Source organism: Nymphaea colorata, chromosome 4 (assembly GCF_008831285.2).
Source record: "Nymphaea colorata isolate Beijing-Zhang1983 chromosome 4, ASM883128v2, whole genome shotgun sequence".
Taxonomy (NCBI): domain Eukaryota; kingdom Viridiplantae; phylum Streptophyta; class Magnoliopsida; order Nymphaeales; family Nymphaeaceae; genus Nymphaea; species Nymphaea colorata.
Genome location: NC_045141.1, coordinates 14,982,814 through 15,006,056, shown reverse-complemented (window position 1 = coordinate 15,006,056; position 23,243 = coordinate 14,982,814). Strand labels below are relative to the sequence as shown.

Sequence of the window (23,243 nt, the reverse complement as noted above, 5' to 3'; positions counted from 1 at the left end):
GACACTAGTTATAAAATTTTAATGGGTACCAATATATAAGTGAATAAATTTTTTTTGAAATATTAATATTGAAAACAAAAATTGTGGGTCTGTGTAGGCAATTGCCTATACGATACCCATGCCTACATCTGCTAAAGATTAGAACAAAGTGAGGCTTGAAAATGCCTAAGAATTTTTTAAAAAGACCACGTGTGATCAAATTAAAAAATAATAGTAAAATTTTTTAAAAAATGTGAGAATTTGTATAATTAAATGTTCCCCTGCGTGAGGAGGAATTGATCACCCAAAACCCTAAAAAATTCAATGGAATGTGTAAATTGCTGCATCTTCGAGGCATATGAGTAAATGGTAGGGAAAATAAAGTGAAAGCTTTGTTGTCAGATCATATAAAAGGAGCATGTGGCCGTGAAAATTTTTCTAAAACCAATGATTTCTCATCGGAAAATTCCTGGCCCATTCTTTTTCGCTTTCATACAATTTAGCCGCCTTTTCTTAGAAAAGTTGCAGTAAGGCCGTCGTCTTTTTCCATTTGATTACTGTCGCCGTGTTAGCATAGCAGAACTTTTCCTAAGAAAATCATTTTCCATGGAAATCCTTTTTCTTTCACGAAATCCTTCCTCCTAAGTCCAGTCCTTGTCTGTAAAATGCATTTTTCTGAGAAAGAAAGAGTTACAAAACGCAGAGGTAGACCAAAAGTTACAACTTTTTCATATGATTTCCAACGAGTCACAGATTTCGCTGAGAAACCTCTTTCCCATGAAATTTTTTTTCCCTTTTTTCCATCTTCCCTTCTCATATCATATAAATCCGAAAGGATCTCAAATCCATGCTGCCCAAAATCCACCATTGAAGTAAACATTGGATTCAGCAGCAATTCAGCTACATGGGAGGTCAGACCTCAAATCCGCAAACCTTAGTGTGTATATATATATATATATATATATATATATCTAAGAGAGAGAGAGAGAGAGAAAATGAATTTTTCAAAAACCTGATTTTGTAAAAAATATGTTTATAGGTTTGGATGCACCAGACAAAAATTGGTTTGGAGTGGATAACTTGAAGAGAATAATCATATCAAAAAAATCTGCTCCTTTTCTATACATAGAAAAGCTCAGCAGAAAAAGACATTTTGTAGGCAAAACAGGGTTTGGGCTCCAAAAACACCTTTTTGGGCATGCATCCAAACACACCCCAAGACATTTCCAGTATGAGATTTTCCGGAAATTTCTTCACCAGTGAGAGCATATTTCCTACTTTGAAATAAGGAAATTTCCCTGGTTTAGAACAGAAAGAAAGAAAGAAAGGTGAGTAAATCCAAATTTGACAGGAGAAGGAAAGTTGGCGTAGTCAAGGAGCCATAATGAATCAATGGCCCTCCACTGTTCTTCCCTTTTCCACTCATTTTCCTTTTATCGGGAAAAAGAAATTACAATAAAACAAACAACAACAACGGGGTCCATAATAATTCAATGATAACTCTAATTATAGTAATTCTTATTCTTGGTATTATCAATAATAACGATAACAGTGTTTTTCTTTGTGATCTATCTGTGAATTTGGTTCTTTAACCGTGGTTAAGATATTACAACGGTTATGCCGTTAAAATAGCTTTAAATTCCATCGTTTAAAAACAATTAATTTTATAGGGAATTTCTCAATTTTAAAGGTGAAATATCTTGTTTTTGTTAGAAGAAAACTGTGAATCTTTTGGGTGAAATTTAATTTTCAAAACCAATTTAAAATTATTAAGTAAACAGTTCGTAAGTGCCTGACGGGGACGGATGTGTCAGTCGCCTTGAGAGCATGAAAATTTTATTTTTTTCCTATATTATTATTGTTAATGGTATTGATTTCTCCATCCCTTCCTCTCTCGCTCTCGCTCTCGCTCTCGCTCTCTCTCTCCTTTCGCCGCTCCCTGTGGGGGATAACCCGTTCTCGCCGGAAAACTCCTCCGTAAGACGGGAAGAGACCGGGCCTCCGATGGACAGGAAGAAGGGGGCTTCCGATGAACAGGTGTACTTGTGAATCGTTTGGATGACTGATTCGCACCGTCCTCCTTTCTGCCAATTATTTATGGTTCTCCCCGGTATGCCTGTGAATCTATTCACCACAGCCCTCTGTCTTCTCCTTTCCTGGATTTCTGGCTTCACGGTGCCCTCGTTCCCCTTCCCTCTGTTTTACTGTTGGGGAAATAATTGAATGGGTTTGGGTCTTCATTATGTATGCGTTGTCTATCTTCTTCTGTTTTTGTGAGATTGGGGAAAAGTGTGGCTTTGTTCGTCATTCATTCCGTTGCCTGATGGGTATTGTCCTTGTTGGGACAATCGTTGCTCGTTTCTTCTGTTTTATCTGGTTTTAGGTGGACAACCTAATTTCTGATCTTCCATTTGGGGTTATATGTGGAGGTTGTTTTAATTGTATTGATTTGCTTCGTCTTTGTTCGATTAAACGCTGATCCGTAGCTGGGAATCATTTTTGTTTGTCAGTATTCCATGTTTCGTCGATCTTTTTTTATATATCTCTGGTTTAAGGAAAATTCTGCTTTTGGGTGCATGCTTGTGAACGATAAGAAATGTTATTGGCGATTGTGCTGGTATGGGATTCTTCTTTTCCTCATATTGGGAATTAATCAGACATTTAACGTTGCCAGTAGCTGCTGGGTGCATGTGAATTTTGGGTTCAATCTCATGTGTGGAAAGACAGTGGACCTACTTTTTCTTCTGAAATTGTGAACTTGAGTTATGGAGTGTTTGGCATCTAGCATGTTATGTTCCAGAAAAACCTCTGTGGTGCATAGGCATCAGCTAACATAGATTCCTGCTTCTCTTTCCACCTTCATTTTCTTGCTTATCGGGCTGCCTTTTATACAGGCCCTAGCCTCATATATGTTGACGCTCTTGTATCTTCGTTCTCATTTTTCTCTTAGGATTTATTTCTTACATTTTCTATTGTAAAGTTCAGCCTTTTGAATTTTGTGCCTGACTTGATTAGGAAATGTGGTTTCCTTGTGACTGTTTTAGATGTCGAAATACATGTGTCTATATTGCGAATGTTTGATTTGAAACCATGGTACTTGCATCTGTGGAGCTTTACAAATGTAAAACATCATGAGAAGTCTGTTGTATTGTCCTATGGATGGGCGCATTTTGTCACTTGATTGCCAAAACGTTTCACAATAATCACATCTTTTTCTGTTTCAATATTTTGCAATTTATCACTTTTTTGCTTTAATTTCAACATGGTTTATATGATGGAGTTAAGTAACCACAGATTGGTCACTTATGATATTAAAGTTCTAGCATAGTAAATTTAGATGTCAAACTGCTAACTAAAACATGCAGTTTCCTCTAGCTTGGAGCTTCTTAACATTCCTGAGCAACTTGTCAGTTGTCATTTGCATAAACAGCAGAGCTTTGGTATGCGGTGAAGGTTGCAACGTAGAAACTTAGAAAATATCATGTCCAATAAGCATTTTTAGCTTCAACTGGCATTCCATGGGAATGTCATGTTTTGCACCCTGTAAGCATTTAAATTTGCGATCTCTAGATGCCTTTTCACACAAAATAGCTACTGGCCTTTCTGTAGCTGCTTCTGTCCAGCTCCTGCTTGCTGTTTCAATTTTAGTGAACTTGAGGTGCTTCTAAGAATGTAGTCTTTCATCTCTGGTCTACCCATCCAAGTTGTGAGTTTGCATATTGGATTCTCCTTTGCTTTATATCTTTTATATCAGTAGTATGTGTTAAGAGTGTCAGTAAGCTACCTTAGCTCCTCCATGCCAATTATTTCTGTCTGTGATTTGCGTAAGATTCTATTATGGCTATGTTTTCTTGTGCAACTCATGAGTGCCTTTAATCTTTTTCTTGTACGTTTTTCTTTTTTTGTTATGCTCTCTTTCTAAGTTTTTCAATAATTCTTTTTGGAAGAGAATGATTAGTGATTTTCTTTAATGCTTTTGGTGCTTTCTTGTGACCTTCTGCAGAGTAGGTGGGAGTACTGTTAGATAGTGCAATCCAGTTTAAGTTGTGTAATTTCAATGCAAGGTCAAAGAAGTACGGTTAATGCATTTCTTGAAGCATTTGACTTAGAAAATGGTTCGAACTCAAGGGATGGGCAAGAAATTTGTTGGAGTAATATGACAAATTCAGGTAGTTCACAAAATTTACATGATTATCTGTTACCTTCTAGTGATCGTGGCAATATGGCACATATAGATGCTGTAGGTCACAGCAGGAGCCAGTTAAATCGTTGGGATTTAGTTGGCTCTAGTACCAGACAGCCGACCCTTGATCATGCTGGCCATGATGTTAAAATGGATGATGGCTGGGATTTACCATTAGCTGAACATGCTTTAATTAGTCCATCATTATTAGAGAGACAAGTGGAACAGGGTAATGTACATTCTCTGGAAAGTGTTACGATAGGCCTGCATAATTCTCTTCCAAATGGGCCATTAGACCATCGTTGCTCGAATCTCAGTCCATCATCTCACATTTCTGGCCGTGACACTGGCCTTATAGGCTCTGATCTGCAACCACTTATAGGTGGTTCTAGATCTCACGAGTGTACAGCATCTTCCTCTGTAGCCAGGCCAATATTTACTGGAAATTCTGCTGATCCTGGTGGGAGCTCATCGGGTACTGTTGGGAACATAGGAGATAATAACAATAGCAGGTCAGGTTGTTCAACGGATCGAAGTCATTTATTCAGCAAAAGGAAGAGGTTGGAATGCGAAGCTGGTCAATCATCACTGGGTGAAGACAGTTCCCTTCTGCAAGGTGGGGAAAACATTCAGCACGTTCCTCCTTCTGAGCAGAATGAAACTCCAAATGGCTCTATGCGTCCACCGCATTCTTCAAATGTTAATTCTATTGAAGGAGAGTTGAACCCAGCACTTTGTACTGGCACCAGTGGATCTGTTGCAGATTGTCCTTATTTGTGCATCCGAAGTGGTGCTGAAAGCTCTCAAAGAAGCGTACGTATGAGACTGAACCCAACAGATGCTCCAGAGTCATCACGTGGTCAGGTGTTGTCCTCAGGAAGTTCTTCAAGGAGTTATTATTGGCCACCTAATTCATCGTCATCTGGTAGAAGTTTTCCATCAAGCAGGCATGCACATTTGAGATCAATAATTGCTACTACCAGTTCTCCCCATAACCATTCTAGTTCACAACACCTCCATGGTGTTCATCAAAATTTACATTCCTTGAGATGGAATGGGGGCACTAATTTGAGAATTGGTACTTCATCAAGTTCTCCTGCCATTTCTGGTGAGGAGCCATCAGTTTCGGGGGAGGGTGCAAACTTGAGGGCTTTGTCTAGAAGCATCTCAGAGCATCTGAATTTTGCACCACCTCCTGCAGCAAGATGTTTTACTCAAGATCAAGTTAATTCAGGTTCAACTAGTGGGAATGTACATACAAACACAACTTCAACTTCTCTAGCTGGCTCAGGTTCTGCCCCTTCTCGTTCAACTGCTGGCTGGGTTCCTAGCCAGAATCCCCTTCCACCTCTTCCTCATTGGATATCAAGGGTTCAGAGATCGTTGGTTCCATCATCAGACTCTGATTCTGGAGCTCAGTCCTCTGCCTTTCCACCATCAGCTTCAGCTCCTACCACTTCTTCAGCTGACTCTGTGCTCCCTTCATCTGCTGGCATTCAGAGGCATCCACATCACTATCTGCGATCGTCTTTCTTGTTAGATAGGGCTGATGATGGTGTTCTTGGGGCTGCGTTGTCAATGAGGAACCTGCAAGGTGCAAATGAGGGGCGGTTTAGACTGGTACATGTGATTTTCTTTTGAAGCTATTGCATTACTGAATACTGAGTATAACTTGAACTGCATTTCTTACATTTTGACACTTGTTAGATTAAAAGTAACTGGACTTTGGGGTTTGGTATGGTATGGCATGGATTGTGCCTTGTTCAGTTTTAGCACTTCTCACATGCTACAATCTATGCTGGCCTTTAGTTTGTCAATGAGAATAGAACCGCAATTTACTGGAACTCTATTTGGATGGTTTAACATCAGAGAGCTCCTTGTGAAGGCACAATAACTTAATTGGCCTAATACACTGTATATTTATTCTTCAATAGTAGAGCAAGTAAATAAGTAATCCTCTTGACTTCTTTTGGTTAACAATAAAAGGCAATTGATGTCCTTGCTGATTCGACCAACATGAATGTTAAATGGCATATAAAATTTTTGGATTTTTTAAGAAAATGTTTTTTTTTTAATATACGTGAAATATATATGTATATTCACTAAAGCTTGAATGAACAAACTATGTTTTCTTTCGAAACCAAAAAAAATTATATGTTCCAGCTATATATATGCATATATTATGTATGTATGTATTGGAAAAAGCTTGAAGAAATAAAGTAAGTTTTCTTTGGAACACCAAAAGAGAAATTTATATGTTCCAGCGGTATTTGACTATTTTCTGAAAACTTCTTCATGTTTTCACTTTTTTTTTCCTAAGGAAATCATCAATATTAAAATGATTTAAAGTTTTAAACATTGAACACTTTGCTTGGACGACCTTATGCTAGCACAGTGTGACACTGTGTGTGTTTGAAACCTGATCGTAGATCATGAGTGGAAGCTGAAATTTCCTGTTACATGTAAAATGGCCAACCTTAGCTCCCTATTGATACCTAGACTGAAATGATATTCTCTTGACTGGCTGGTGATTCTATCTTTAACTGTTTTCTTGGGAGTAATGCAAGGAGAACTCCAAAGATCCTGGGTTTCATGTTAGCTGTACCTTTGAAAATTATCCAACAAAAAGAACTTAGGAGTTAGGACTTTCTGATATAACTGCAAAATCCAGTTAAGAATTCAGAGTAAGAAGAAAGAATATAACTTAGTATGTTATTTTACAGGAACTTATCTAGAAGAGTGTGTGTGTCTATGTTAAGAGTGATTTTTTTCCTAATGTTTATGTTTGTTTTATATTAAAAACTTTTCTAGCGATTTTTTTATAACCAGTACTTATTGTTTCATACGACTTTTATATATTTGATTTTTTACGCCTTCATGATTTAGAACTCCCAGGTTCTTTGGAGAAAACTATCTCAATACTTTGAAGAAAACTATTTTCGGAATAAGACTTCCAAGAAGCCAAGAACCGTATCAATCATTAGACTGATAGCTTTTTACTGTTACAGTGTTTCATATTTGTTGCTTTCCTGATGCCTAGAATGGGTTTTAATTTCTTATGTTTCTCAACAGAAAAAAAGTAGCCTGCCAGTTGGTTTAGGAGTGTAGGAGAAAAATCTACCATAATATAATACTTATGCAGTATGGTTCAAATATGTTTGTATACTGTTTATTACAAATTGAGAAAGTACTGATAAATGTTTGGAAAATGTGAAATGGGATGAAGCAGGAATTGTGCATGTTAACGTGTGGTTGTACAACTAATCAATCTGCTTAAATATCTGAAACAAGTTACCATTTGCTATCAACCAACAATGCAGGCCCATATTCCATCCTTGGTATGTCTGGTGGTTGCATATGAATAATAAATTTGTGAGCTAGCATGGAAGATGATTATATCAAAAGAAAAGTTTTGGAAGTAAGGATTGGCATCCTGACAATTCCAATTATTTTGAAGGAAAATAACATATTCTTTAACCATGCGTGCGATAGCTGAAACAAACTTTTGCAACAGTGGCACTGTAGGTTGACCATCGGGTGTGGTAATAACTGGCACTTGACGCTGCTGATGCAATCATGCAATTCTGCAATGAGGATTCCTAGACTCCTTGTTACCCTATTGCTGTTGATGCCGTGGTTGGCTATAAACGTTCAGCATCTAATATATCTGCGCTTATGTAGACTAGGTGGCTGGAAAAGTATGGTTTAGTTCTTTTAGCTTGTTCTAAGTGTATTTACTCTGTTCACTTGTTACACTTGATTCATCAAGGCATCTACTTTTATTTAGTTTGCTATACTTCTGGGGGAAGTGTTGGTGTTGATCTGTTTGCTTATGTTCTTGGAAACAGATCCAGAATGCATTGGACCTTATTCGTCGTGGAGAGAGTTTAAGGTTTGAGGTTGGTTACATTAACCCCCTTTTGCAATTCAATAGTATAAAGCAGTGAAATAATTATTATTAAGCACATGTGACCTATAAGAATTGGGAATTTCTGATGTATGCAGAAATATATGGTAATGTTAAACTGCCAGACATGCTTTTATTGTCTAGGTGGGAAGTCTGTTTCTTTCTGGATTGAAGGAAATCTGGAACGTTGTTCCATAATTTCTTGGTATGTTTGTAGGATGTTTTGATTCTGGACCAGCCAGCATTTTATAGTAGGGCAGATCTGCACGATCGGCACAGGGACATGAGGTTAGATGTTGATAACATGTCATATGAGGTATGCCCTGCTTGGAACTTCAATTTAACTAATGCAGTGGTTTTGGAACGTAAAAGATTTAAGCACACGATTGCATTCTGGCCGAACTTTCAGGAACTGTTAGCATTAGAAGAGCGAATAGGAAATGTAAGTACGGGATTGAGTGAGGAGACCATAATCAAGTGTTTGAAGAAGAGGAAATATGACTCTGCAGCAAATAACGAGGCAACAGAAGTCGAACCATGCTGTATTTGTCAGGTAAACTTCAACAACGTTCATCCTTGATCTTTTGCAGCCATAAACTGTTGCACTTGCTCATATCGGACCATCTTCCTCCACTATTGATAGGAGGAATATGTGGATGAGGAGGACCTCGGGATACTGGAGTGTGGGCATGACTTTCATACAGGCTGCATAATGCAGTGGCTTGTGCGCAAGAACTTGTGTCCCATTTGCAAAACTACGGCCTTGGTTACCACCACCACTTCAACCACCTGCTCTGATGTTTGATGATGGTAAGAGAGAAAACTATGGCTTAATGTGATGACAGGCATGAGAGAACGGGAAGCAGCAAAAGATCAAGTGGCTCTCTCACTCCCCCTTCCACCTCATTGAATCGCTCATCTTAGTGATGCCAAATCATTTTTCTTCTGTTTTTTTGTTTTAAGAGCCTGTCCTTTGGTGCTTCTTCCCAATACCTGAGAGCCGTTTCTAGGCATGCTGATCGTTCAGATGGCCTCCCTATTCTTGGAAACACTGTCATTGTCATGTTTGATGTCTGGTGAATCGGCAGGAAGAAGTCTTCTAGACTTTTTTTTTTGTATATAAGGCTTGGCGACACATTCAAGGAGACACACTGTCATTCTAATGCCACCAACAAGCCCAAACCAGCGTCTCTATTTAAAAAACGACAGAATTCAGTGCGTTTCTGTAAGCCTTCAGAAAGAGCTACCCGTTTTGTGGGCTCTCTGCTGAATGGTTCTCAGCAATGCGGCTTTGTAAACGAATTCCATATTTATCTCCATGATTGAATTCTAGTCTGGAAGGGTTTAAAACCTCAGCTAATGAGAGTTAATGCTTGAACATGGCTGAGTTACTGAAGAACCAAGGAGCTACCATGTTTTTGTCTATGGCGGTTTTTGGTAGGCAGTGATGGATTCTGTGATTTTTGACGTCTCTTCAGAGGGTCCAGATGCGGGTTTCCTTTAATTTTTTCGACAACATCAGGTTTAGCAACATAATTTGCTCCAAGATGTTTTTTCTTAGGGTCCGATCTCTCAGTAAATCTAGCTCGTAGTTCTAGGTCGTAAATGAGGTCGAGGGCTACGAAGCATCTCTTAAGGTTTCATTTGATGGCTATAGATCTTACATCCGAAGCTGTATAAATGTCTTTTGGGAGATCTTTAGTTTAAACAAACCAAAGATTTTAGTTAAATTTATGATTTTAAGGTTGGATTTTGTGGGGAAGGTGGACCTTGAATCAAACTAAGGTTGTGTTTTTATAACATAGCACAGGTTTGAATCTAAGTGTGGGTGGGGGTTCAAGCTGAAATCTATAGTTTGTTAAAACTGCAGATTTCGGCTATCGTTGATTTCAGATCCTCTTGGAATTGAGATATGTGGACGGTCAAACGCAACCTAAGAGGTGAAAACAGAAAAGGCACGTTACCTAAAAAGGGAAAACAACTGAGCTGCTTAATATCTCTATCTGTCTCTATACATTGAATTTGGGTGATCTGGTGTAAACTTACATCTTTGAACATTCTAGTCGACATCTATGCGGTTCGATTTTTTTCTTAGAACCTCCTGGATGACAAAAGTAGCAGGAACCAAGATTGATGCACCTATATATATATATATATACATATATATACACACACGCACGCACACACACACAACTTAGGGTCGGGGAAAAACTATACTACTAGTGATCTTTTGTACAATCGTATTTTATAGATGCAATTTCACAATTGACTTAGGAGTACGTGGTACATTGGCCACTTTCCAAGTTTAGATGTGTCTTTCTATCTATTAAGAAATCTAAGACTGCGACAGCCAAAATTTGACAGACTGTGTCATTGTAAACTTGGTGTTACAATGGAGCGCCTGTCTTTCTTTCGAAACTCTTCACCTTTTTGCTCTACATGTAAATGATTATGACAAGGAGAAATTTTATTTACTTGCCTTCTTCATATGCATTAAGAACTTTGCAACAGATTGAAATATGCAAAGCCACTTCTTTTTTATGTGGACTTGACAGTCTCCCTCTGCATGTGGTCGTTACTTGGACCGTATATATACATCTCATAATAATAATAATAATAATAATAAGCATGACGACGACTTGGGAAATTATAAAAAACAACAAACATATGTGAAAATATGCTACAAATATGAAAAAGACATGTCAAGGATGGTTGTCTTCTTTGGGGAGGGAAGGGGGAAGGTGCAACATATATTAAATGTCCCACCAGCTAAAATCACCTACCCTGCATTCTAGTCAAGTTTGTATCGCCATGGTCATATACATGTTGCCATATGCAATTGAAAAAATTATGGTAAGCATTTACATTATATATATATATATATATATATATATATATATATATATATATATGGGCGGAGGGAGGGGGGATGCCAAGGCTATGGCCCGGATGAGTGCAGAAATTTTTTTTTTTAACATTGGAAAAATCAAATTTTTTTAGTTTGGCCCGACCCTTGCTCTTGGTTGCTCCTCTTGGCCCGACCCACGAATCGTCTTGGCCCAACTGTACAAAATATCCTGGCGGAATATATATATATATATATATATATATATATATATATATGAATTAGCCAGTGGCCCGTCTGCCTTCTGTTGTTTAATGACAAAATATTGGAAAACCGTCGTTAAAAGCACCAAAACGTTAGCAACAATTTTAGGTGTAGCAACAGTTTATGGTGCATTTACCGACGGTTTTGGATGATTTATCTATTCTGCAACATCCAACAACCAAACTTATATACGTATATATGATGTTGGATTTTTCCATCCAAATTCCTCCGGTCTGCACCATTCAGAATTCAAAATCTGGCGGTGTGTTTAGGGTGGCGATGATTGGATGGAGGAAGGGTTTAACCTTCTCTCTCTCTTTCTCTCTCTCTAGAGAGAGAAGAAGAAGAGGTTAACGGTCATAATCTCACTGTCAGCCACCAACCACTGTAAATTATTTGTTCTGGTCGGAGAGGAGTCACCAGAATCGCAGAAGGTTGAAAACTTTTGGTAGCCAAACTGAAAGCAATCGGAGAAATCATAAGATCTGGGCAGGGCCACCTAACGAATCACGGTGTGAGATGAGCTCTAACGTTAGGAACCACCACGTCGGAGATCAACGATCAGGTTACTCTGATCAGCCGCCAACAATGACTCAGCGGTGCAGAAGATGACGCAACAGTGGCGGCCCCGCCACTTGGGCGGCGGGATGAAGCTGGTTGGCGCAGTGGCACGTCAAGGCCGTCAGGCTGCAGCCAATGCTCATAGACCCAACGACCATGCCAGTCTCGACTGATATACTTGACAACAATGATTAGTTTACGTAGACCTTGTCGTGCTCCTCATATATATATATATATATATATATATATATGTCAAGATAAAAAACTTCGATTTTTTCTCAAAAGTTATTTTAAATACAGTATACGATTTTTTTATTATAGAAACACCATTAAGGTTTAACAAATGATAAACACCAAATCAAAATTAAAGGGCCTGGGTGCCTAGCTTTTACCAATTTTTTCTATATATATATATATATATATATACACACACGTGTGTGTATTTGAGGTAGATTTTCCATGTCATCTAAATCTATGTGTGAATGGTGAGAGCATCAAATGACCAAAGAATTTCAGCTTCTTTATGCTTTTAACAATGGCAGGAACTTGAAATATATATATATGTTCAACCAATCTCATTTTTACACTTGTTTTACCTAATTCCTACCTATATATAAAATCCACCAGATCTCATACTCAAGAGATTTCGGTTGAGTTTTTTATGGCCTCGCGTAAAATCTAGCAATAAGTTTATTTTCAGGCATTTTCGACCCCAAAGACGTGAATATCATGATTCATTACGTAAACGCAGGTTGGTGGAACAGCTTTATTTTATTGATATGTAGAGATCTTTTTCCTTTCTTTCGTTTTCATGTTATTATAACCCTCTAATGGAGGGTCATTTGCTAACGTTTTGGACGTCAAAGATCATGTCACTTCAAGAAGTATTTTTTTCGAATATGAATTCGCCTGTGTTTCATCAATAATACAATAAAAACTTAAAATCCTTAAAAACACAATAATATAATAAAAACTTAAAAACCTAAAAAAAAACACACACACATTGTGCTTCACGTCGACCACTAAATGGCAGCTCCATTTTATACATAACATGCCAATTAGTTAAATCTTTTCACTTGAATATCCTGATTCCTGAGTTCTTAACCTAGAGAGAGAAGAGGGTTGGTGAGGTTTGGTGTCACGTCAGCGTAGTGCGTCATGGTTGGTAAAAGTCGCCGGCTTAGGTGGGTCCCAATTAGAGCCCGGCGGTGTGTGGTTGTTGGTCCTCTCTGGCTCACACACAGAGGGCTGATAAATATGAGTTATCTCCCTCTCCAAAATCAAAGCCTCAGTTGCCAATATCAGCTCTCTCCCTCTCCACCATCAAAGCCTGAGTTGCCAGAGGAAGCTGAGAAGAGGAAGAAGAAGAGAGGAGATGGCAACCAAGCAAGAGGAGCAGCAAACTCAGGGTGGTCGCCACCAAGAGGTTGGCCACAAGAGTCTCCTTCAGAGCGATGCCCTCTACCAGGTGAGAGGCGGAGATTTTGCAGTAATTATTCATCTCTGGTCAGTGATTATTCTTGACATTTAGCTAACCTTGTTTCTTGTGTCATATGATTCTACAGTACATCTTGGAGACAAGTGTGTACCCAAAAGAACATGAGGCCATGAAAGAGCTCAGAGAAGTTACTGCAAAGCATCCCTGGTATAGTTAATCAGTATCTCTCTCTGTTTCTCTATCTATCTATTTGGGTGGAGGTCTTAATGGGAGTTGTGTTCCACAGGAACATCATGACCACGTCAGCGGATGAAGGGCAGTTTCTCAACATGTTATTGAAGCTGGTTAACGCAAAGAAGACGATGGAGATTGGTGTCTATACTGGCTACTCGCTGCTTGCAACCGCTCTTGCTCTGCCCGACGATGGAACGGTAACCTCTCTTTCCTCTGACTCTTCGGTTGCCAACAAACGCATGATTGGTTCTCCCGATGAGAGTAATCAGGAGATTCTGGAGCTGCCATTGTCAGTTGAGAACAAGTTTCATGCCCGCCTTACTTTTGTTTCTTCTAAAAGCTGGGTCCCATGGGGGAAGAGTCATACCGCTCCTTTCTTCCACAGCAGTCAATCTTCCATCTGAAAAGATCTCTCCGTCCTCCCCCCCAACTTGAACTAATTATGATGTTTATGCTTGCAGATTTTGGCCATGGATATCAACCGTGAGAACTATGAACTTGGTTTGCCGGTCATTCAGAAGGCCGGTGTTGCGCACAAGATCGATTTCCGAGAAGGCCCGGCGTTGCCGGTCCTTGACCAGTTGATTGAAGATGTATGTTCGCCACCATGAAGTTTCTAAATTTATTTCTAAAACTGCTTTCCCTTTCATCAGCTTAGGGTGCCAACTTCAAAGATTCACCAAAAATTGTTGTTCTCATTCTCTGCAAAGAGAAATTTAGCATCTCTGTCTCAGAAAATCGGGACGAATTCTTGTTCTTGGTTTCTCTTTCTGTTTCTTACTGGAGAGGTAAATTTGGTTGCAGAAAAACAATCATGGATCGTTCGATTTCATCTTCGTGGACGCCGACAAGGACAATTATCTGAACTACCACAAGCGGCTGATCGATTTGGTGAAGGTTGGTGGCGTAATGGGTTATGACAACACCCTCTGGAACGGATCGGTGGTGGCGCCGCCGGATGCACCACTAAGGAAGTATGTGAGATACTACAGAGACTTCGTTTTGGAGCTCAACAAGGCATTGGCTGCAGATCCTCGCATCGAGATCTGCCAACTTCCGGTTGGTGATGGCATCACTCTCTGCCGACGTCTCTACTAGGCCTAAAAGGACAGCCACCAGTCTTGCTGCTCTCTGCTTGGCCTTCCTGCAACTTCTGCTATATCTTTGTAATTTTTTCGTTCTTTTTGCTTTCTTCCTTTGGCTTGTGGGATTTGAAACAATGTTGGAATGAGGCATGGCGCGGCAAGCCAACAAATCCCCATCTAAAAGATTACTGGTTTAGAAGTTCTTGTTATTTTTCATGAAATGTTAAATCAAAGCTGAAGTAATACAGCCGCATTTTATATGAGAATCGAATGTCTATTCTGGTGTGCAAGTTGGTTCCCTTGTTTCTTTTCTTTTTCTCTAATAACAACAACGATACTGATTACTCCGGATTTGAAATCCATGAATCAAATGTAGGTATAACATGACATGCTTTTGCTGATTCAACGAAAGATCCGTGGTAAAATCTATTGTTCATCAAACTGATCCACACTTAAAAAGAACCTTATTTTACTTCTTTTGCATTGAAAAATGTTGGAAAGAGAAGGTTCTGATCTTAAATCCATGATTTGTCAAATCTTAAGGATCATAATTCCGAGTTTATCAAACACCATCTAAAGCCCAAGATAGCTCAAGCTCTGATTGTCAATCACGACATGGGGAGCATTCTAAATTAATTTAATGCACCTAAAATGTAAAAGGTTTCCCATTTGTAATCCTAAGGTCTCTTTGGCAAATTAAAGAGTATGTAACTATTTCATAAATATAACTCAAAAATTAGAGAAGGTTTACGGAATAACTTAAAAAATGTTATATGTATCTGCTTTAATTTTTAAAACAAAATCTTGAAGCAATTACAAATTGTTTCATTTAACAAAAAGACTTTAAAAACACTTTATATTAGAGCAAATTCATAAAACATATGTTCAAATGTCTCATGAATCCATCCAATCTTTAATACAAACCATGAAACATTCACATTGTGTTCCTATTGTCAAACACTATGTTTCATAACCATCAAAGATTGTAACACCCCAAAAGTTTAGTCATGTATCGAAGATTGTGAGGGATTTTCAATTGCTTATAAATGGAGACCATTAATGAAATGACTGTCCTGGTGAAGCCAAAACTGATAGGGGTGGGTTGGGATTCGTCGAACTAGGAGCCTGAGCCCGAGAGTGGGTTGGGTTGTTGTTACAATGGTATCAGAGCCGGTTCAACACTCGGACTTGGGTCGCACACGCGAAGATTGTGAGAGATTTTCAAGGGCTTATAAATGGAGACTATTAATGAAATGTCTGTCTTGGTTTCTAGCCTTTAGTTGAACATCCTTTGCTCTTTAGGTGTTTGATTCGAGTTGAACATCTTTTTCTCTTTAGGTGTTTGATTGCAAGTGGAGGACTCTCTTCTAGGACTATTATCTCCATCTTGAAAGTTAAGAACAGTGGGTCATTAATTTTGAGGGGCAATTCTTAACATCGTTTTAAGATGAATTGAGATAAAAGAGAAATTGCTAGCTTGACTATGTTTGATTGAAAGAGAGAGTTATTTTCAAAAGTAGGACGACAAGTGAAAATGAAGACGAATAAAAAAGTTAGAGATCTATTATGAATAATTCGTTCCACTTTTCAGTCTCAGCAATAATTTGGTAGAACTATGCCAAACAATAGAGGGCAATGCCGTGCTGCCTAAGCCTAGCTTGACAATAAATAAATAAGAAGCATGTATATAAGGTTGGAAAGCCAACTAAAATGGTTCTGTTTTGGTGTTGGTTTTGGTAGAATCTTGATTCTACAATTAAACTAAAGGTGTTTGGTGGCGAAGTTGTTCACCAACCCGCATTAGGCTTTGAAGCAACAGTTGAAGGAGCCAAAGAATATCTGAGTTAGTGAGTTATTTGACCTTTTTAATTAGGGATTCCTCCAGCCACCGAAAGCAACCCTTAACCTATGAGATGGGGGAAGAGGGGAGACTTCAGCCTTCACTCGGGTAGTGAGATTAGCCTCCGTTCACCCAAATTGCGAATAGTGTGGAACTTTGCTTTTGTTTGCTTAGGATTGGCAACAGGTCAAGTTCGGTTTACTCTTTTGTGGACTCAAGTCTGGACCTCTTGAACTGGATCTGATTATTACTTGATTCCAGACTGAAGGGATGCATTTTTGCATTTGAGTACAGATCTAAGGCTGACACGAATCTGAAGCATTTAGAAATAAATTGTGACTTTAATTTTGTAGGATCAAACATTTTTGGGTTTCAAACACTCAAACTGAAGTGCATAGGTTAATCTCAAAGCCTAAATTTAAGGAACTTCTATTTTTACAATATCAATCCCATCAGGTCTATCCAAAAGAGCAGGCAATAGATCAACACAATCATGTCTCTTCCTTTAAGAGACTGTCTGAGACTCTGATGCAGTAGGTCAAACTGGCACCTCCTTCTGTTGTACTGTGAGCCCATGCAAACATGGGACAGTCGACAAACGGACATTTTGCCAAATTGGTGTTCAGTGGAACAAAATGCAACATTCTCTTTCTCGCATCAAACAACCTTCTAAGAGGTATTTGATAAGAACAATATTGTGTTATGAGAATACATGTTTATACAACGCCATGTCCTTCTCTTATGTTCAGTTTGGCAATGGTAACAAATTGTTCTTATCCCATGAACATGCCTAAAAACTTGGGGCACATTCATAGAGCACTGTGTATGAGTGTTCTATAAATCTATCTCAACTTTTTTGTGGTAAGTTCGCGTTTTTTGTGGTAAGTTCGCGAGACAGTAACAATTTTTTTTTGTGGTAAGTTCGCGAGACAGTAACAATTTGTTAAGTTTAATTATAAATTTTGGTTCCTAAGATCTAACAGTCAAATCCTATACATAATTAGACGATGTGAAACCGAAACGTGTTGTTCTTATGACGTATAGTATAAGAACATGTGTTCCAAGAATGCAAAGCTTTTATTATTATCAAACGTCCTTTAATGGTGGTGGTTCCAGAGGCTTGCTTCAATGTGACCCACATACATTTATCAATTTTTTAAGCCTCCAACCTTTTGGACGTGCCATGGCACCAAAAGCACTATTCATCAGAAAAGGAAAAGGTTCAATGTGTCCACCTTTCATTGAATACGCTTAAACGATGACCACCCACTACATAAAGAAAAAGAAAAAGCAGTAAAAAAGAAAAGTCTGGAGATGATCTTGTGAACTAAACGTGGTTGAAATGTTCTTATCGTTTTCACGAGAGAATTAGGTTGATTAAAGTACGTTGTGGCCTAAGATGGACTCCTTCAGATTGTAAGGTTATATCTTCAATTCTTGTCCTTCTTCAAGATTTAAGGACCTAGTAGTTGCCAAAGCAGACTAATACAATCGAAGGAAAGGGCTCATGAATACAAAGAGAAAATCGAACTGAGTTTGAGAAAATGTATTGTCAAGCACAATGGGCACTTAGTCCTCTACAGATGGCCACGATAAGCATTCACTAGGAGCAGAAGAGCCATCAGTGTACTAAAAGTGTTCAGGGACACCTCAACAGAGTTTGACTCTGTCCCGATCTCTAGATGCATGTTGAACCATGGTTACTTGTGTGCAAACAAGGGGGTACCTATGATTACTTGGGATATTGATCAAGAAAGATCAATGAAGGAACATGACCTTCATGTTGATGTTTTCAGCACCCTTTATGTTTAATGACATCCTACTGATTTCTATGCATTCAAGTGTGAATTGCAGAACTAGTGAACATAGAGGTGTCCAATGCCTGTGTCGCTCAAAAAAGAAAACATGTTGATGTGGATCAATTGCAAGGTGTCTACATGAAATTCTTCGTTCGAAGAATTATGCAAAATTCCCATTTGTCCTCCAACTTGGAGTGTCATTTCTTCTAAAGACAGTAACCTTATGTTATGCTCAGAACTTTGATTGTTATCTTCTTTACAGAAAAACACACTTTTATGCCTAAGGCTTGCATGAGTTTGTCTTTACAGAGGGTTTATATTGCCTCGAATCAGAAGCTAATACATCTCGATATGGCATAACCGTCTTGTTCCTGAGTGTACAAACTGTCCATCTCTGCTCCACATTTCAAGCAGCAAACCTTCTCTGTGGACATCTTCATGGTATTCTCCATATCTGCTTTTCTTCCTCTTTCTTCTTTGGAAGAAATAACGTGTCCATGAGCTGCATTTTTTCCTTGTGGTCTAAAGTTCCCTTGTTTTCAATTTCAAATGGAGAATACAATGCATAAATGGCACCTAAAATCATATTCGATGGCAGACTGCCTTCTAGACAAAATCAAAAGCAAAATCACGCAGATCTCAATCCAATAGTAATTCAAAGATGACTCAGGATTGAATAGAAAAGCCAAAAGTCATGCCTTTTCTTTAGTAAAGTTTGACTCTTTTCTTCTGTATGTCATCCATTCACTAGAAGGCAACAGGACAAGAATCCACATGCAACCAGAAGCAAAGACCCTAGAACAAACATGTAGAAGGAATTCACAGTATCATACATGACCCATTTACCAAAACAATTGTGAGATTTTGAGCTCAAGATGAAAAGATATACTTCTCCTTCCATCAAAAGCAAACCATGGGAAATTACTCCAACCAGCTGGATTTATGAAGGCCATTCATCTCAAACTTCCAAGAAAATTCAAAATTTTCAGATTTTGGTTGGTTTAGGAAAGAAGCATGATGTAATCCTCCCCCCCTCCCCCCTGTGCAGCAGAAAAAGGACGGTACAATGATAGCCAATTGAACCCAAAGTAGGACCAGTACTGGTACTGCCATAAGGAAAAAGGGTACAGGTGTAAGAAAGATTAAACTGCTGCATGTGCAAAAAATCATTAAAGTTTGCGTTCAAGCAAAACAAGCAGGCAGGCATTGATTGCAGCATGTGATGATAGAAGATCCTAGAAGAAATAGGTACAGGTTCCCAACAAAGAGAAAAATAAAGCCAGACAAAAAAAGTGCACCTTTAGAATCATTTAGACAAAGAAAGGCTCAAAAAATTCACAAAATGAAACAGATCTTATCTACACATGGAAATTGAAGAATAGATATTGGAAGTTGAATCAATTAAATGTCCTTTCTTGTTATAACTAAAACAACAACAAAATTTTCAAGCTTGAAGTTTTTACAGAATACAATTTCCTGAATAGTTAGTCCTACCTGCTTTTGGTCCAACTGTGTCCAAATTCAAGTTAGCACTAGGAGTCCAACCAAGTCGGGACCCCAGCAACTCAGCCCATGGCTCATCCGACTTTAGGTGAAGATCCCACTGTGCTCGTTGTTTCTAGATAATTGGTGCGAGTTCATGCTGCCAATTTGCTTTCAAGCTGAGGATCCAGAAAAACACCACTATTGGTGATCATCTTCTCTTTTTTCAATTGCTCAAATCCATCTCGGTGGCTTCTGTTGACAGGAAGGACAAAGGTGAACCAGCTTCCAAACAAGACGAGGTTGGTTTTTCTGAACATTATAAAAGCAAGAACTTGAAAGGAGATACCAAAAAACAAAGAATTAGCAGGTATTACTAGATATTTATCTCTTCTTTATCCCCAAAAGAGTGGGAAAACATGATTGTTTTACACATTGATGATGCCTCAAATTCTCACCGCATCATGGGCCACAGGAAAAATTTCAAAGAAAATTTCCCAAATTGAAAGATAGTAAGATAAAAACAAACGGACCAAAAGGAACCTCATCAGAACACAAAAAATATCAAGAAAAACAGCCTGCCAATGTGGTAGTGACTGTGACGGGTTGCAGAAGAAGACAATCCTGTAAACTGTATGGTCCCTGAGTATGTTGTCCTGCCATTTTCACTGGATGGATTGCTGACAGGAATATTAGAGTTTTTACATGAACCTGGTGGTGCTCCTGCCTGAGAATCATCAAGCAAAGGAACAATAAACACACAGTGATTTCTTTAAGATAAACATTTGTAGAATGTAGACAGAAGATGATCGCAGAACCTGGCATGCAGAGACGGTACTGCATCCGCATATAGTGTGACCATTCATCCAGTCAATGATATCGAACACGCCCCCTCCATCACTCCTCTGGGAAAGGGAGATCAAGAACAAAAATGTGTATTCAGCTAGAGATCATCGCCTCTTGTAGAAATATCTGAAGAAAAAGTTACAGAGAAAAGTACCATGTAGAAATTCACAGCAAGAAAATTTGGCATCTTATTCCCGGCTGCTTTATAGCAAGTGCCAACCATTTCAGCCAAACTGGTTGAATGCTCCTTGCAGCTATCAATTTGTACTGGAAATGAGGGAAAGTAGTTCTGCAGTAATAAGGATGATGATTTTGAATTCAATGCTTGCGATTGCCCTCTGTTTCGACATGATCCTGATTTCATACCTCCATCTCCAGCTGAATGTATATCACAATTAGTCAGAGAATTCTAGCATAAAAGATGAAAAAAAAAAACAGCAACAATGCCTTTTGAAGCATACGCTCATTTTCCAGCAAATATCTCCATTGGTAAGCGATTCCTTCGTCTTTCTCCTTTGACCCGTTGTCTGTGAAAACCAAAAGCCTCTGATTGTTATTCACCATCTCAGTTACTGTAGGCCAATCTTTACCATCTGCAGGCATTTGGCTCAATGGAAACCAGTACTTCATCAACCCGGCATCAGTAAAGAGTTTCGTCAGACCGTTGGGAGCATGGACATAATCCTCGATGAAAATGGTGACAATTTCAGAAGGATGACTTGCCAAAAATGCTTCCACTTCTTTCAAAGTAGAAATCGCGGGTTTCTGTTTATAGAAGGGAAAACAAACGAATCAATTTTTCGGTTCCGATTAAACATTAACCAAAGGAGTCCAGCAACACAACCGACAGAAAGCAATATCCAAAAGCAGGAATTTCCTGAATCATCGAGACTTACAAAAGCAGTGAAGTTATAACACTGTCCTCCAAAAGAATGGCAGAGCCAGATATCACCTTCGAAATCGTACATGTCCAGCATCAATCCTCTCACACCATTCTGCCAAAAGAGAAAAAAATAAACTAGAGGAACAGAGAGAGAGAGAGAGAGATAGAGAAAGAGATAGTAAAATTGAATGAATTTCATGTTGAAGATGAAGACAAGAAGCAGTAGAAAAAGAGGAAGAAGCACACTATCAACTGATTGGTGACACTGTCTTCCTGGTTATAGAATGTGACCCTTGAGGTTCCAGTGAAGGATGGTTCACCAATAATGGAGAATGCATTGTGTGTCACAAGCCATGTGTACTTGTTAAAAGGCAGCCCGTTCACCTGTGGCCACAAGAAATTATTCACCAGTTTGAACAAAGAGAAAAGCAAAAACATACCAGGGAATGAAAACAACTCGACAAGTAAAAAAGGGAAAAACTTACTACAGAAGTCACTTGGGTAGCCTGACCTCTCATACAGATCGTCTGATCCTTCCCCACAAGAGGGCAATTGCCACAGTAAAGACCCGGACCACAATCACCAGTGGCTGAGCAACTCTCAAGAAGCTAAAAAGCAACGCAGAGAGAGATTCAGAGAGAGAAATTTTCCACCTGGGGAACAAGTGCCCAAAGAGAGAGACCACCACACCTGGCATGATCCACCAGAGCAAGCATCTGTTGGGAGGATGGAGGCGGCCACCATGCTGAGCAGTAAAGCAAAGCACCATCCACCTGAAGAGATTCTGCATTCTCTCATTTTGGGAGTCAGGAAAACAGTGGGAATCAAGGAGGAAGACAGGAGATTCATAACTGATGAAGAAGTAAGTTACTGGCTAAGTCTGACTATCGCATAGAGAGTGAGAGATCAATGGGAAGGACAAGAGTAGTTGGAAGCAATGGATACAAAGGGGTTTGGGGACGATTGTCTGACATGAAGAACGCTTTCTGCACAATCCCCAGAAAAGAGGCAACTCAGTGCTGGAAGTGCGCTCCCCACCAGAAAGATCGACCCTCTAAATCGCTGGAATTGCGCTTCCCACCGGATTGACTGACGCTCTAAGCTATCTTTGATAAGATAGGATGTGAACCTGCGCTAAGAGCACTCCAAGCAAGCAATAGATTTCTAACTTTATGGTTTTTGTTATATTTTGCATTGAAAAGACATATATTTGAAATTCGACCAAAATGAATTCAGGCGACAAATCCCAGATGTTCGAGTTCGCGCCGGATATCAGGTCACCCTGAATCTAAACATGGCCTAAAGGCTGCAATTGATCCGAGAAACTCGGGGTTGGATTTTTTGGTTTAAAGAGCTGTGCTATGCTCATCCAAGTTAACAAGCTAATGACAGCAACTCCTTCATCTTCTTTGGTTGAATAAACTCTCATTAATCTAGTCATTGTCACGGCTAAGCTTATCTCCACATCAAGCTTAGGCTCATAGTCTAGTAGATCCAAACTTGCTTCCTAACACTTCCTAACAATTTTTGTTTCGGCATCAAAAAGATTTGAAACCAAGACAACGATCACTTACAACCTTTTTTATAAGTTCCTCAAGTTTCCTTGTAATCTTAAACACGGAACTAAACTTTTGGGTTTTAACGATCTACCCCATTCAAAGAACACGCATCCACGGATATGAGATCTCAGGTTCGAGTGTTGAACCAATTCTGATACCAAATGTCACAACTAAACCTACTTTCACACTGGGCTCGTCTTTGATTTGATGGATTCCTACCATTCCTTATATGCTTCAGACCTTTGTTTTCCATCACAAAAAAGTTAAAATCAAGGCAACCAATCACTTGCAATCTCTTTTATAAGTATTCTAAAATTTCTCACGACTAAATTTTTGGT

At 38.9% G+C, this 23,243-nt stretch overlaps 3 protein-coding genes across 4 annotated transcripts; 2 read left to right on the top strand and 1 right to left on the bottom strand.

Moving 5' to 3' along the window:
• Positions 1-1,845: 1,845 nt before the first annotated feature.
• LOC116252730 (E3 ubiquitin-protein ligase MBR2-like) lies at positions 1,846-9,468 on the top strand. Of its 2 annotated transcripts, none has more exons than XM_031627208.2 (6): positions 1,846-2,089; positions 3,988-5,782; positions 8,011-8,061; positions 8,287-8,385; positions 8,479-8,622; positions 8,713-9,468. In XM_031627208.2, the coding sequence occupies exons 2-6, from the start codon at positions 4,037-4,039 to the stop codon at positions 8,872-8,874; spliced, it is 2,202 nt and encodes a 733-aa protein (XP_031483068.1). In that variant the 5' UTR covers positions 1,846-2,089; positions 3,988-4,036; the 3' UTR covers positions 8,875-9,468. The 2 variants fall into 2 exon arrangements, with proteins under 2 accessions (XP_031483068.1, XP_031483067.1); XM_031627207.2 differs by having other exon boundaries at positions 1,847-2,089; positions 3,983-5,782.
• A 3,552-nt stretch (positions 9,469-13,020) lies between these two features.
• Positions 13,021-14,786, top strand: LOC116252128 (caffeoyl-CoA O-methyltransferase). The gene is made up of 5 exons (XM_031626206.2): positions 13,021-13,207; positions 13,305-13,384; positions 13,464-13,608; positions 13,873-14,004; positions 14,216-14,786. Exons 1-5 carry the CDS (start codon positions 13,115-13,117, stop codon positions 14,507-14,509), a joined length of 744 nt encoding a protein of 247 aa, XP_031482066.1. The 5' UTR covers positions 13,021-13,114; the 3' UTR covers positions 14,510-14,786.
• A 5,177-nt stretch (positions 14,787-19,963) lies between these two features.
• On the bottom strand, positions 19,964-22,518 carry LOC116253644 (PI-PLC X domain-containing protein At5g67130). The gene is made up of 8 exons (XM_031628577.2): positions 22,037-22,518; positions 21,832-21,954; positions 21,593-21,730; positions 21,360-21,458; positions 20,925-21,228; positions 20,618-20,841; positions 20,436-20,522; positions 19,964-20,344 (listed from the first exon to the last, which is right to left on the bottom strand). The coding sequence occupies exons 1-8, from the start codon at positions 22,193-22,195 to the stop codon at positions 20,165-20,167; spliced, it is 1,314 nt and encodes a 437-aa protein (XP_031484437.1). The 5' UTR covers positions 22,196-22,518; the 3' UTR covers positions 19,964-20,164.
• Positions 22,519-23,243: the final 725 nt, after the last annotated feature.

What these genes read in the sequence shown, in the direction of transcription:
- LOC116253644 (XM_031628577.2), bottom strand. Translation starts at nt 22,195, where the DNA reads ATGAATCTCCTGTCTTCCTCCTTGATTCCCACTGTTTTCCTGACTCCC. An exon ending in GCTCTGGTGGATCATGCCAG is followed by an intron (nt 21,955 to 22,036) that starts GTGTGGTGGTCT and finishes GTTGCTTTTTAG; the next exon opens with CTTCTTGAGAGTTGCTCAGC. An exon ending in CTACCCAAGTGACTTCTGTA is followed by an intron (nt 21,731 to 21,831) that starts GTAAGTTTTTCC and finishes TTGTGGCCACAG; the next exon opens with GTGAACGGGCTGCCTTTTAA.
- LOC116252128 (XM_031626206.2), top strand. Translation starts at nt 13,115, where the DNA reads ATGGCAACCAAGCAAGAGGAGCAGCAAACTCAGGGTGGTCGCCACCAA. An exon ending in GTTACTGCAAAGCATCCCTG is followed by an intron (nt 13,385 to 13,463) that starts GTATAGTTAATC and finishes TGTGTTCCACAG; the next exon opens with GAACATCATGACCACGTCAG. An exon ending in TTGACCAGTTGATTGAAGAT is followed by an intron (nt 14,005 to 14,215) that starts GTATGTTCGCCA and finishes ATTTGGTTGCAG; the next exon opens with AAAAACAATCATGGATCGTT.
- LOC116252730 (XM_031627208.2), top strand. Translation starts at nt 4,037, where the DNA reads ATGCAAGGTCAAAGAAGTACGGTTAATGCATTTCTTGAAGCATTTGAC. An exon ending in GAGAGAGTTTAAGGTTTGAG is followed by an intron (nt 8,062 to 8,286) that starts GTTGGTTACATT and finishes GTATGTTTGTAG; the next exon opens with GATGTTTTGATTCTGGACCA. An exon ending in AACCATGCTGTATTTGTCAG is followed by an intron (nt 8,623 to 8,712) that starts GTAAACTTCAAC and finishes CACTATTGATAG; the next exon opens with GAGGAATATGTGGATGAGGA.